General features: G+C 41.3%; 1 protein-coding gene across 1 annotated transcript; it reads left to right on the forward strand.

Moving 5' to 3' along the window:
- Positions 1-13,370: 13,370 nt before the first annotated feature.
- LOC101535299 (olfactory receptor 52M1) lies at positions 13,371-14,324 on the forward strand. Its single transcript, XM_004590060.2, has one exon. The coding sequence runs from the start codon at positions 13,371-13,373 to the stop codon at positions 14,322-14,324; it is 954 nt and encodes a 317-aa protein (XP_004590117.2).
- The last annotated feature ends 359 nt before the right edge of the window (positions 14,325-14,683 follow it).

Consider the following 14,683-nt stretch of genomic DNA (forward strand, 5'->3'; position numbering starts at 1 on the left):
CCTACAGGCCTGCCCTGAAGCAGGCATTCTGGTGCAGGTGTCTCGTGTTGATTCAAATGGTAGATGTGGACACTTATGTGGGTATGAAGGTGAGCAGGCTGCAATCCTCTATGGCTCTAGGAAAGTTGTGAGGAGGGAGACTCAGCCACAAGTAGTGATTTCACCACTGGCAGATGAAGTCACAGAACTGGGTGCCCAAACACTAGTACCCACATTCCAGAACTAGCACGCTGGGATTAACAAAGATTCCTTTGCTTTCCAAGGCACCCAGTTAATGCTGCTGTGGGCCTCAGCCAAAGTGATGGCCACATTGGGCCATTCCTGACCTGATACACCTGGTGCAGGAAATGGAAAAAGGTGAAAGGGGATCCTGGTTCCAAGGGCAGTTCTGCATCTATGGAGCTGATACATGCCTGGGGTTTGGGGGAGGGATGGGACTTTTCAATCTGGGTGTGGCAGGAGATTGGGGTTAGGAGTCCATGAACCTGAGGAAGGCCCAGAGTTGGGTGGGTATGGAGGAATCTGGGAAGGCCTCTCTGATGCCCTGTATATTAAGGGTCTGTCTTTTCCAGGTTCAAGATGGGTTCACCCCAGGCCTGGGGGAGTGCAGTGGGCTGGGAACTGCCCATGTCGTGGACCTGCACAGATGACCTGAGCAAGGTGGAGCAACAAACATGTCTATTGCCAGAACAGTCCATCGCCATCATTAACCAGGGCCAACAAGCCACCTGAGTTAGCAGTCAGCTACAGTGTTGGTGACCACACAGGTGGAGCCCAGGTCCCCTGATGGGGAGAGCCTGTTCTCCAACCTGCCAGATAGAACCTCCCATAAGGAGCAAGTGCCCTCCCCAGAGAGCTGACCTTCTAATGGATTTTATTTGAATAACATTTAGGGTATAATTAATGCTTTTTTGTGTTAAAAAAAAACCTAGACATGTACTAAAACTTTCACAGGTATGTGCCCAATTTAGACTCCTGAAATATTTGAGCAAAATTTAAACAATTCTAAATATCTTTCATGTGATACTTCTATAAAACTGTCAACTACTGTTGCTTCCTGAGCAGAAAAACAATACAAAGAACCTTTGAAAAACGTCTGCATCATTGATTTCAGTGGCAAAACAATTTTCATGACTTAACGACTTAACTGTTTCCAGCTGCATTATTTATGCAAGGATCCTTGTCCCAAATCAAATTCTATGCCTATAACTTTGAACAGTCAAAAATATACTTGCTTACCTGCATTGTTACATAACACTTCACTCTTCTGTGTGCCATAATAAAATATTAACATAACCCTGGAGCTAATCATACCATTTTCTGCCTCGATATTAGGTACAAGTCACTAAAATGAGAATATCTTTCAAATAACCATGAGTTCAGAGCTTTCTGACGTGAAGAATTTCTGGATAGCATCCTCAGTTACTAAACCTGAGACTAATTCTAATTGTTCAATGATGGGTGAAATGACCACTGGTGGGATCTGTAAAACCAGGGTAATATGAGGTTCTGCCTTCTTACTATGGGAAGTCTGTCTATAGTAGTCTCTACTTTGAGACAGTGATTGTTTTAACTTCCAAATATGTCAGTTTGCACTCCTGATCCTTGGTGCCTTATTTCCAGAGTATTTACCTCACTAAATGGACACAGGTGCTTTAGCAGAAGATCCTAATCATAGGATGTAATGTGGCTTTTAGTGTCTGTATGCTTGGGGACCCAAAGGCCTCTTCACTGAGTTAGTTGCAAAAGCATGCATAGGTTTGGGAACTGAGCAAGAGCCAGTAACAGATTGGAGTTATCCACAACTTTTCTAACCCTCAGTCCTTGCCTTGCATGAGATGGTATGCAGAGCTTTGCCTGCTATGAATTGTCATTTGGAGCACAATACTCCACTAACCATTCCCACAACTCCATCTGGGTCAAGCCTCTTAATTCCCTCCTGATATTGCAAGTTCTTTAGTAACTGCCACCTTGACTTACGACTTTCAGAGAATAGCTACATAAAATATTCAATAGTGTCATTTGTCATCTTTGAATGTCTTCTCGCTGAACATAACCCTCCACTGGGTCTCCTATCTATTACAAGATGGGTTTCTTCACTCAATCTTCTACTTCCAGGACATCCTAAGAACTAGAGCTTTGAACTCCAATTCCTCACTTCTTAAGCACATAAGTTACCATAGAAGTTAATCTGTCCCATTTCCTTAACATGCTTACCAAGGTAACATACCATGTCCCAAGAAAGTGCCTAGAGTTGAATTCTCATGCATCCTTGATTTAATGCTCTAGTCCCTTAAATAGCCATCAACATCCAACCCCAAGCTTCATTTTCATTGGTGTAGTCTAACTTTAGAAACCATACTGTTACAACTCCTCCCTTATAAAGCCATGCCTAACCTGCCAAGGATATGCTATATTTAACTTCTATTCCTTTCCTGGATGCCAAGATTGTAACTCCTAATAGGAGCACTAACTTCTAGGAAAAAGTAGATTGCTTCTGACAACACAAAGCATTTGGGGTATCTGTAGTTCAACGTTAAGGAAAGCCATTCATAAGGTCTCATGTGAATTTCAGTGCCAGATTTCAAATGGCCATAACAAATAATTGAATGATAGATTCTTTAAGTATATAAACATGCCTGGAGCTAGGGCCCAAAACTATCAGCCTATTGGTCAAATATGCATCATCTGGGGAAATGAATGCCACTTTGGCAGCTTACATTTAGAGGTAATTTTGGGTCCCTGAACCCATTCAATGAAGGTGCCTTAAGAGTCAATGAGCTTACTTGTGGCACTGACAGTAAATGCCTTCTGCTTCCCAGATACTGGGCTGTTGGCTGTCCAGCAGCGATGGACTTGGTGCATGTAGCTGATACAAGAATATACATTGACTACTGACAACCAATAGCCAAAGTATATTAGCATCAGATTTTTAAATACAGGTGGTCTCATGTGCAGTGGGGAGGGGGTTTGAGGAATTTACATTTCAACAGTAAGAGGGAGTCTCCTAATACAACTTGTTCAACTAGCAGGTTCCTTTCCTCATTCTGTTAATTCCTGTTCCCTTTTCTGGGGAGGAAGCACCTCTCTGATCTCTTATCTAAACCTGAGGTCCAAGGAGTCTCTTGCCTGCTCACTTCTGTATTAACTGCTCCAGGGGCCTTCCCAGTGGAATTGCAACTAGCTCTCGCTCCACACTGGTAAGGATTCCCAATGTCCTCTCATCAACTGAAAGATTAGATCAGTTAATACTCCTACACCAGGCAACTCCATCACTTCTGGGAACCTGTTTCATCTGCAAAGTAAATGGGAATCCTCAACTTTTCACTTTTTATTAATTACATTGCATTACGTTTTATAGGTACTGGGATTCCCCCCACCCTTCCCCAAACTTTCCCCCCATGGTATATTCTTCCACCTTATTGCATTACCACAGTTCAAATTCAGTTGAGATTCTTTCATTGAAGCATGTACCAAGCATAGAGTCCAGCATCTTGTCCAGATAAGCTCAACGGTTTCTTGGAGACCATTTCTGGTCTGAAGGTAGAGCCGGCAGAGTATCATTCCGATCAATTAAAACCCCCAACATAACATCAGCAACAATTTATAACATTATGGAATTGACATGGTATTGAGTAATCAATACGTTACAAAAAATGCAAGTTCTTAACCACATCCTTTGACTACTTCATTGACATTTCAATTTTAGTTTATATACAACCGGGTTCTATATACCTTAAAATGGCTATAGATTACTATTCAGCTGTCTCGTATCTATTTTCATTATAGTATTTAGCATTTTATAGCGTTGAAGCATAATTTTGCTGAGCCTGGCTTTTTTTCGGGTATTCTAGACTGGCTTATAACTCTAGCAAGACATATGTCAACAATTTAGCTGCAGAACAGTTTTAGGCAGGGTGTGCAGAGAAATCTTCAATACCCTAATGAGGAGTAATTAATCTTTGTGTCCCACCTAGTAAGGTATAAGTGAATCCACGCTGATCATTTCCTGTCTGATTCTAAGCTTTCTTTATTCTGTATTCTAGATTTTTTGTTTTGAGGGGTTTCCGGAGTGATCCTGATGGTCATTGCCAGGGAGAGGGTCTGGGGATGAAGCACTGACAGGAGACCAGTGATGGTAGAAGTCTATTACTCCTTCACCTTGCCTTATACCTTTCCCACAAAGTCCTTTCAGTGAAGAAATTCCATACAGCTGAAGCCAATTCTGTCGGGAAAATGGATCCAGGAGAATTGGAAGAGCCTGAGCAGAGAGGGGTGCATCAGGCCTCACTGTCCATGCTCTGGAAGGGCAGGAGTCCCATGCCCCTTTGCAGCTCCACATCCTTCGCGAAGGTGAACTGCTCCAAACCACCAATGACATCCTGCATTTTCCTCTGGACTCTGTTTTGCAGGGTCAATTGTTCAGCCTGTGCTACTGCTGCAGCCGCAAGCCCAGTTCCTGTTACTGCTCAGCTTAACAAGCACTATTAACTCCTTAGCCCTCAACACCATCCAGCTTCCTTGCGTGTGGCCTGGGAAAGCAGTTCAAGAATGGTTTAAAGCTTTAAGACTACACCTGTGGGGAGACCCAGAGGAAGCTCTTGGCTCCAGATCAACTCAGGTCTGGCTGTTGGCCACTTGAGAGTAACCAGTAAATGGAAGAGCATACTATGTGTCCTTTTCTTTCTACATCTGCTCTTCCGATAAAACCTTAAAACTAGTTACATTCTGCAACCTAAAATTTTTTGTCTCAAGTGCATAATGAAACAATACTCCTTAAGTGGTTATGGATTCTGTACACAACTGCTAGTAAGACAAACATAAGAGGTGCTTGAACAGCATTATCGTATGGTAGCTGTTCTATGCCTTAAGGGTGAATCCTTCTAAACCTGGGGAGACAGCATGGCTTTCCCTTCAGGAACTAACATCAAAAGAGACTAATTCAGGAGATACTCTGGTTAGTGATTCCACTATCTATAAAGCCTAGTGGGAAAGCTAGGAACTTCTGGAAACTTGAATTTGCTCAAATCTTAAAATTCATTCTTACAAAATTGTAAATTCTCTTTACAACCAGGTGGTCCCAACTAGAGACCATTATGCTCAGTGAAATGAGTCAATCACAAAGGAACAAATACCATATACTCTTTTTATATAAGGAAACCAACATGGAAAGTAACTCCAATAGTCCAATCCATACTGTTTTTGAGGGTTTTTTTGGCAGTATCCCATGTGTTGATTTTGTTTCAGTTTGGTTCATTCCAAATCTCTTTTCTCTAGCCGAATTCATCACGGGCTCATGAGTTATACGATAGCATCAGTTTTCCCAAAAGACTTCTGTGTTTCCTTTTTGTCACTCATGTGTTGGTTACTCAGTGGTGCATTTTTTTTCACGGTGCTATAATTCATGGTGGTGGTGGTTCTAACTCATGCCAGTTGTTGACCTTGTTTCATGGCTTCTCACTTATGGTAATGTATAGTGATGGAGTACTGGTGTCTATCATACACAGACGTGGGGATATAATGGAACATGCATCCCAGCATCCAGATGAAAGATGGAATACCAGTGAAACTAGACATGTGTAGACAATGGGATGCTGGACTGCCTGACATTGTCTATACCAACAATGTCGGGTTACACTTAAATAAGACTGATAGTGTAGTCCTTCATAAGGAAGGATAATTCTAATATAACAATGGGAAAAATCTGACCGGGGGGTGGGAGTTTGGGGAGGAATCCCAGCCTACACAAAATTTTACAGTTCAAAATTCAAAATAAAAATATTAAAATTATTGCCAAAACATACAGGATTTTCTAGCTTCCATGGCTGTATCTTGCTACACCCTCAACTAATAGTGAGACTACCATCCCATGCATATTCATATCTACATTTTCATACAAAAAATCAGACTGAAGTGTACTATAAAATGTCCCCCTCTTCATGTACCACAAAGGTTAGACATGTCTGCACTCTTGGCCTTCTGATTGCTAGTTCTAATGCTACTAAAACTTAACCAAGTAAAGTCTTAACCGTTAGTTTCAAGCTCATTCCATCCTAAACACCTGTTCAAATGTTTTGTATCCCTCATCCCATTGATAAATTTCATTTCTGACCATCAACCCAAACAACTCATAGCCTCCCCTTGTCTGTCCATTCTGTGATGTTGATATCTAGTCCTTTGTATACAATCCATGACATGGAGGTTTATGTTAAATATTGAAGCAACCAATATAAACAAAACACCTTTTGAGACCTGGTTCTTCAAAATTTCATGGATAAAAGGTCTACTTTAGTGCAAATATCCTTAAGCTCATGCATAACTTCAGGTGTAGTTTCTGAAACCTTTATAAGTACTGACTCCTCCCTAGATAATACCTTGGAATTTTGGCCAGTTCTCTGGAGTACTTACGGATTTTTAAATCTCCACTGACAGAACGCCTATGCCCACATCGTCAGGGGTCTGGTCTCTCAGCCTCTGAATTGTGCAATGTTTCAGGGGATGATGGCCAGAGCAGCCAACTTTGTCCCTCATTACATGACAGATCTGAATTCCCATAGATATGAAGTCTTACTCCATGTGAGTTCCTAGCATCTGTGGAGGTTTTATCACTATGGGAAGGCACCATTTTAAATCCTACCTATCTTGTGGCTCTTGATCAAACCCACTGATAGCTGTCCCTATTACCCTACATTCCTAATTTGGAGTTTAATATGAATATGCTCAGGTTGTTAGTCTCCTAGTCTTAAGGTATGTTCCATGATTTCGAATGTGGTCTCATTTGATCAATGATTCATGTGAACAAATGATCTAAGAATATTTTTAACCCACCAGATAGTTGAATTTACCAACACCCTTAACCAACTATATTTTGCTGCTAGATTTGCCACTTCCTGATGACGTGCTAAATTCAATCTATACTAGAATCCTCACTTATTTCCCTTGTAGTTCTCAGTTGTCATCTCACTTCTTGACTTACTGTTGGGTACTGATCCATTTCTTCACAGAAAAATTCCTACTCTACAATATTCCTGCTAATGCCTGATAAATGTCTTTATTCTAAAATTGCCTTAACTCTTTCCTTTTACAAGCAAATTCCAACCACAGATTCACCCTCTGCCCCCAGGCATCTGAAACCACCCAGGAGCCAGGACAAACCTGGAGGCAAGATCTTAGTCCAGGTCTCCTAGGTGGTGGCAAGGACCCTAGCACTGGAGCCATCACCTGATGTCTCCCAGGGTCTGCATTAGAAGGAATCTAGAATCGGGAGCAGAGGTGATTAAAACCCAAGCAATGGAATGTGATGCCACAGTCAGGATCTTAACGTGCCAAATGTCCATTCTGATTAAAGTCTGCTTTAGGTAAAATCAACAGTGACTTCAATTTTCTCACACTAATAAGTCTCTCTCCATTCCTTCACTATCCTCTTAATTTACCTACTAAAAATCCTTAAACATGGCTTTTAGGTCATTAGAAAGTATTAGATAATAGTTGTTTAAAGTTACTAAACTTGAAGGCAAGCAATATACTCAAGGCCACACACACTTAAGCTATAGTTAGGGCCTCCTAAACATCTCATATTTTCAGGCTTATTTGAAAGAGCTACAGAGAGGGGAGGGAGAAGTGATGGTTGCATCAGTTCACTAGTTCACTCCCCAGATAACCGCCACAGCCAGGGCTAGGCTAAGCTAGAGCCAGGAACTTCTTCCAAGTCTCGCACAAGGTGGTAGAAGCCCAAGAACTTGGGCTAGCCTTCCCCTGCTTTTCCCAGGCCATCAGCAGGCAGCTGAATCAGTTAAAGCAACCTGTACATGAACCTATGCCTGTATGACATGCCAGCATTTTCAGGCAGCAGCCCAGCCTGGACCCCTATATGTCATCTTAAATCCCTGATCTTTGCTCCAACTAGACTTGGGTGACTTATTGCTGTCCAGGTCTTGAGGCTAATGAGAATCCTGAAATGTCTATTTCTAAAACTTTCATTCCTGGTTTATTAATCTTACATATCCTGAACATGGAAAACAAATATACAAAATCTAGGGATTACACTGGTGCAAATATAGGAAGAAATGACAAAATGATCTTTTTTCTGAAAGATTGACCAAGATCTTCATCCCTGGTTGGCTCCCCAAGTGGCTACAATCGCCGGAGCTGAGCCGATCTGGAGTCAGGAGTTTCTTCCAGGTCTCTATATGGATACAAGGTCCTAAGGCTTTGGCCCATCCTCCGCTGCTTTCCCAAGCCACAAGTAGGGAGCTGAAAGGGAATTGGAGTAGCAGGACACAAACCAGCACCCATATGGGATCCCAGCTCATGCAAGGTGAGATGTTTAGCCACTAAGCTACTGCGCCAGGCCCATGACAAAAGGATCTTAGTCCCAAGTTTCTCAACCAAAAAAATCAGAATTAAAGAAATACCCCTCAGTGTCAGTAAGGAATTCAGGGTTCTTGGGTGAGAAAGGATCATAATTAAACAGATGCATCTCAAAACACTTTTTTCAAATTCCATATTAAAGGTACAACTTGGGAGCTGATCTCATCCCTGCTACACAAATCCCAATTCTTCACCCCAAAGCTCACACATTGCAGGTTGGACATCTTATTGGGCAAAGTGAAAACCTTTCCATACAATGTATACTCAATAGTTCCTCAATCCATCACTCAAACATGTTGATGCCTAGGAACAAAATTATGCCGGATGCTTCAATTCAGTCAAATCCAAACATCACTAATCTTTGTACCTTCTAAGAACCTCAACATGGAAATAAAAATGCAATTGGCAATATCAATTATAATTTTGAAGTCCTGGTGTTGTATAGCTACTTAAAATCTCAAGTTGAGACTGTCATCAGCAACACTAAGTAGGAAGAGGAGACTGAAAAGAAAGGAAGAAAAGCTAGAATTAATAGGACAGTGAGGTTGGAATAAACCTGAGGCCTGATCATTTCACAGAAATAGTACTTTATTTTCAACGTACTTGGGAAATGTGAAGGAAGTCCTCAAAATGGAATGTGGATCAGTGATTAATCTGTACACGTGTAAGGACTCTAAGTACAAAACTTTTTGAATCCCAAAGATCTTTATAATACACTTCTTATGATCTCAGATACTCCTGTATTTTCTGAAATTCTCTGTACCTTAATTTATAATAATAAACTTTCAAATTTGGTCAATCATCTACTCAAATGAAGTATTCAACTTATGAAATTGAGTTTTACTGCATAATCTTAATTACAACACAATTTCACAAGTAAATTTACTTCATACTAAGCCAAAAATGCTTTTGGAAATTGACTTAAAGCAGGATTCTATAGACCAATTATCCTTCTGGGATTTATCCCAAGCTTGGACAGAAACATTAGCAAGTATATCTGTACTACTTTGGAATAAGTGATAACTGGCACTACCTAGTCTCATTCTAAGAACATAATCATAAGTTATATGTGGTTAACATAAATATTTAAGCAAATATTAAAAGCATACTAAATTCATGCTTCAATAACTTGGATAGCCTCATTTTCTGTACTTGCAGTGATAAACATGTTATTCCTGTATGTTTCCCCCCACTCCTGTGTATTCTCTTGATACCCTTTTAGCAATTCTGGAGTACCTCAGGCCCAGAGGAGGATAGTCCACAACTGGTGCCAGCCAATAACACAGCACTCTGTACTAGTCCTTGAGGATGAGACATGAATTATCAAGGTAAATGAAGGTCCCAGGGAAGCATACCAGTTTCTCTAGTGCAACACTTTGGAAGTAACTGGCTATTCTTGGAACCTACATAAAGCAGGGGACCAAAGATAAAGATACCAGGAATATGGTCTCTTCAGTGTTGGCTAAGTGTGCTCAGTATCTGTGTGAGAAGTTAGGACTATAAGGATCAGAGCCTAGAGTAACCACCTCAATGGGTAAGTACAATTAAGGGGCCGAAGTCATTGGAAGCACTCCCCAAGCTCTAGAAACAAATTTGTCTTCTGGTCCATCCAGAGATTTTTCTCTTTAAGTACAGGGAAAGAGTTTACATTTTGGCCTGGATTATGACTCAGAGAAACTAAAATGTAGAATGACTAACTGCTTAAGATCCCTCCTTCAAACAACAGCAAAGATTGAGCTATTCTAGGCTTACTGGGACTCTAGTCTTTTGACAATTTTGCAACCCTCTCCTGGCTGATCCTTAACCCACCAGCAAATATTAGAGCCTTGGTAAAGAGCCTAGTCATCGTGTAGAATGACAAAGATACTAAAGAAACGGCACCCTCTCCTGTAGAAAAGAACAGAGTGGGAGCAGATAACAGAAACACAGTACCTATGTAGATGCCCCGTGTCCTACTCAGCCTTCTGTGTGCATGCAAACACCTGCGAATAGTCCAGTAGTAAGTGGTACCCAAAGAAATCTAAAGTAGGTACTATCCTCCCTCTCATCCCTCTCCACTGCCCCGTCCCACTCCAGACTAAAAATCAACCATTTAAGGTAACAATCACATCACATAAAATCAGCCAGAAATAAACTTTTAAACATTTCACTGTTTTCAAATCTATTAGCATTGCTTTTTCTGAAGCTTCAAAACCTACCACCGGAATGTCTTTCCCAGGGCTCGGTGTCAAAATAGGGATGCCCTTGAATGGGCTCTCAGAAAATTTCTCTGGAATGCCATATGTGAAATAATAGAACTTCAGTGCTATAACCTGGTTCAGATCACCCCTTCAGATGACAACTGCCACCTGTCCGGATGTTTCTTTGCTACAAATGCTTAGACCAGCCTGAAATGCAGTTACAACTCCAGTAGCTGTGTTATATCTGCGCAAATGTTAGACACTAAGCTTAAAGCCACCTCTGGACACAAGCTGAGTAGCCAGTGTTTTGACCTACCCTGACACTAACTAGTCCTCTTTCTGCATTGGGATAAATCTCCAAAGGACACTTCATACATCTATGCTAAAACTGCGAAGATGACTGGTATTAACTTTAAATCCCCATCCCAGCTATACAATCCCTGCACCATTGAAGTAGCCTCTAAGATGCCCTGTGTAACTGAAATACAAAGACGTTCAAATTCTAAAATGTACGTTCCTGGCCTAGAGTTTTACATACATACCCTCTGCAGTAAATACCTGAAATAAGGGGATGGGGTTCTAGAGGTCATAATTTTCTGAGGGTTAGGACTTGGGACTAGATGGAAAAGCTAGATTGTCAGACGGCTATTCGGGGACCCTTTTTGTTGAATTGGTACTGTCTCCCAGGAGTTTTTGCCATTCCTATCTTGCAGATTCAGAAACCCAAATTTGTTAACATGGGTAGAATTGTTTCCTCAGTTTATCACTTGCGTATTGAAATTTCAAATCAACAAAATTGGAAAAAGCCATTAACACAAGATACATTAGTTCACACTAATTAGCAAAACAGGCATGTTTCTCTAAAAGTGCCTTTGATTAAGAAGTAAGCACATACATAAAAAGTTACATTGTTTTAGAAGCTGACTTGGGGAACCCAAGAGGCTACAGAGACCATTTTTATGCTTAATTACTATGGAAATGCTATCACCATTCATGAGACTAAAACTTCAAGTTGTCTCAAGCTCATACACGTTAAGTGCACGGCTTTCTTTCCCATTCCCTTTACACCTGCTCTGCAATACACTGAGATACTCAGAATCTTGCAGAAGGGTGATCTGGAGTAGACTTTTTAAAACATATGAAGTTTTTCCAGGTAAACAATAGAGATGGTAAGACTTCTGACAAGACAGTTGAGTAGGGGTACCAATCTGAGTGTAGGTCTCAGGGCACTTGCTGATGTTCCTAAGAAACCTCTAGAAGGCAAGTTTTAATCAGGAAAGACATTAATTATACTCTATGCCTGCAGATTCTGAATCCCAAGGATGTGAAGCAACAAGGCTCACTGCTAGATTCTGGGAGGTATCTGAAACCACAAGTTATCAGAGCGTTAGTGTTGATTCCTCCATGTCCTCGAAGTAGACTAAAAATATTAGTAAAACATTTCACTGTGTCCTTAAAACATGTTTTCAAATGAACAAAATGTTTAGAAACTCATATCCGTAATTTAAGAGGTCTATTTGATAAGATTCCCACCAGAAATTTTTAATGAAATTGCCCCTCTAAATGCCATAACATGAGTTAAACCTTAACATGAGTTAAACCTTAAACTTTCCTCCTCTTCGGCCATGAACTCATGGCAACCTTCAGGGAACTATTTCTTTGAGAAAGCGTGTCTTATACCAAACACTCCTGAAGAAATTGGCTAGAAATTGACAGTTCAAACAAACCAACATTAAACCCATTAGAGACTTACTAAATCATCACCTTTCATGTTATCAGGTTGACAATCTTTATAAAAAAGATTTATTTATCTTATTGGAAAGCCGGATATACAGAGAGGAGGAGAGACAGAGGAAGATCTTCCATCCGATGTTTCACTCCCCAAGTGAGCCGCAACGGCCGGTGCTGCACTGATCCGATGGCGGGAACCTAGAACCTCTTCTGGGTCTCCCACGCAGGTGCAGGGTCCCAAAGCTTTGGGCCGTCCTCGACTGCTCTCCCAGGCCACAAGCAGGGAGCTGGACGGGAAGTGGAGCTGCCCGGATTAGAACCGGCACCCATATGGGATCCCAGTGCTTCAAGGCGAGGACTTTAGCGGCTAGGCCACGCTGCTGGGCCCCAGGTTGACAATTATAAAACATTTTTAAAGGAAAAGTACGGAAGCAAATCAAAAGCACCTATGCCCCCATGTACCACAAATTAACAAAATTGGTATAAATGTTACCAGATACTTCTGTGTAAGATGTTTCTATCTCACAAACCTCGATAAAACTAATTTATACTGCTTCACTTACACATTTCCCAGTTTACTGCTTGTACCATCTGAAAATGTTGTCAGTATAATTCTAACTCATTCAGCTGATATGCTAGAATTTACATGGTGCCTTATTTCAAGCTTGGTCAGTTCTTTTGGCTGTTTGGCATTACTAGTTAGTCAACAGATTTGATACTGATCAATGATTATATGCAGGCACCAGGCTAAACATGTTAAATGGGTTAACATTTAACTATATTTAAATGTTTTCTTATCTTCTATTTAATTCTAGAAATATCCTCAAGACTAGCTTTGGAGGATTTCTCCAGGCCAGGAAGGCAGCTTAGTAGCAGAAATCAACTGTCCTACTTCGACATTTTAATGAAGTCCTAAGTTTTACAAAACATGCAATGGTTTCAAACTAGCATACTAAACTTTGTTTATCCTAGATGTCACCTGCTGCCTAGCATGGAAGCAAGGAAGTTGTCTACGATTACTAAAGGCAGAATCCCTCACAAGAGAAATCTACAACTGAACTCCTGTGTTGGGGACCCCGTACTCCAAATATGTTCACTTCCAATAATGCCTGCTTTGTACCTACCTCTCTCTGGCTCACTGGAATCCCAGGGCTGGAGTCCCTGCACATCTGGCTCTCTATACCCATTGCTTTCATGTACCTGGCAGCTGTGGTGGGGAATGTTACTGTCCTTGCAGTGGTGAAAATGGAGCGCAGTCTGCATCAGCCCATGTACTTCTTCCTGTGCATGTTAGCTGTCATTGACTTGGTCCTCTCAACCTCTACCATGCCCAAACTACTGACAATATTCTGGTTTGGTGCCCATAACATTGGCTTGGATGCTTGCTTGGCCCAGATGTTCTTTGTCCACTGCTTTGCCACTGTTGAGTCAGGCATTTTCCTTGCCATGGCTTTTGATCGTTACGTGGCCATTTGTGAGCCACTTCACCATACCTCGATACTCAATCATGCAGTGGTAGGTCATTTGGGGCTGGCTGCTCTCCTCCGGGGAATACTCTACATTGGACCCCTACCTATGCTGATTCGCCTAAGACTCCACCGCTATCGGACTCAAATCATTGGACATTCCTATTGTGAGCACATGGCTATAGTCTCCATGGCATGTGGTGACACTAGAGTCAACAACTTATATGGAATGGGAATTGGCTTCCTAGTGCTAATCTTGGACTCATTAGCTATCACTGCCTCCTATGTGTTAATTTTTAGGGCTGTAGTGGGACTGACCACCCCTGAAGCTAGGCTTAAGACCTTAGGAACATGTGGTTCTCATGTTTGTGCTATTCTCATCTTCTATATACCTATTGCTGTTTCCTCTCTCACCCACCGCTTTGGCCATCACATGCCTCCCCATATCCATATCCTCTTAGCCAATTTTTACCTTCTCATCCCACCCATTCTTAACCCAGTTGTCTATGCTGTCCGTACCAAGCAGATCCGAAAGAGACTTCTCCATATTTTTAAGGTTAGTGTTCAACCTACTTGACCGTTCCCACAGCTATGAGGCATGCAAAATAATGGTAATGAGTTCTGGCAAAGAACTCTTAATATTTCTTGGTCCTTCCTGAAGTGTGGGGAAGAGGGGTCTAAAGGCAATCTTCCAGACCATTGTTTGATCATAGAAATGACATCCATTTTGCTACATACAAAAGTCTGTCTTGACTTCCAATATAGCAGTTCCCTTCTCTTACCTACTAAGAATAAAAGTAAGTGTGATTAAGCATATAGAACATGAAAAGTAAGATCTTCCTACCCTTTACTTTTGGTATAAAACTAGTCATTTTCTTAAATTTCATAAGCATATCTTATCACTTGAAACACTTTAAGCACAGGCAAACACACCTA

The sequence above is a fragment of the Ochotona princeps genome, chromosome 4 (genome assembly GCF_030435755.1).
Source record: "Ochotona princeps isolate mOchPri1 chromosome 4, mOchPri1.hap1, whole genome shotgun sequence".
Classification (NCBI taxonomy): Eukaryota; Metazoa; Chordata; class Mammalia; order Lagomorpha; family Ochotonidae; genus Ochotona; species Ochotona princeps.

Excerpts from the sequence above, each read along its gene's own strand:
- LOC101535299 (XM_004590060.2), top strand. The coding sequence starts at position 13,371 with ATGTTCACTTCCAATAATGCCTGCTTTGTACCTACCTCTCTCTGGCTC.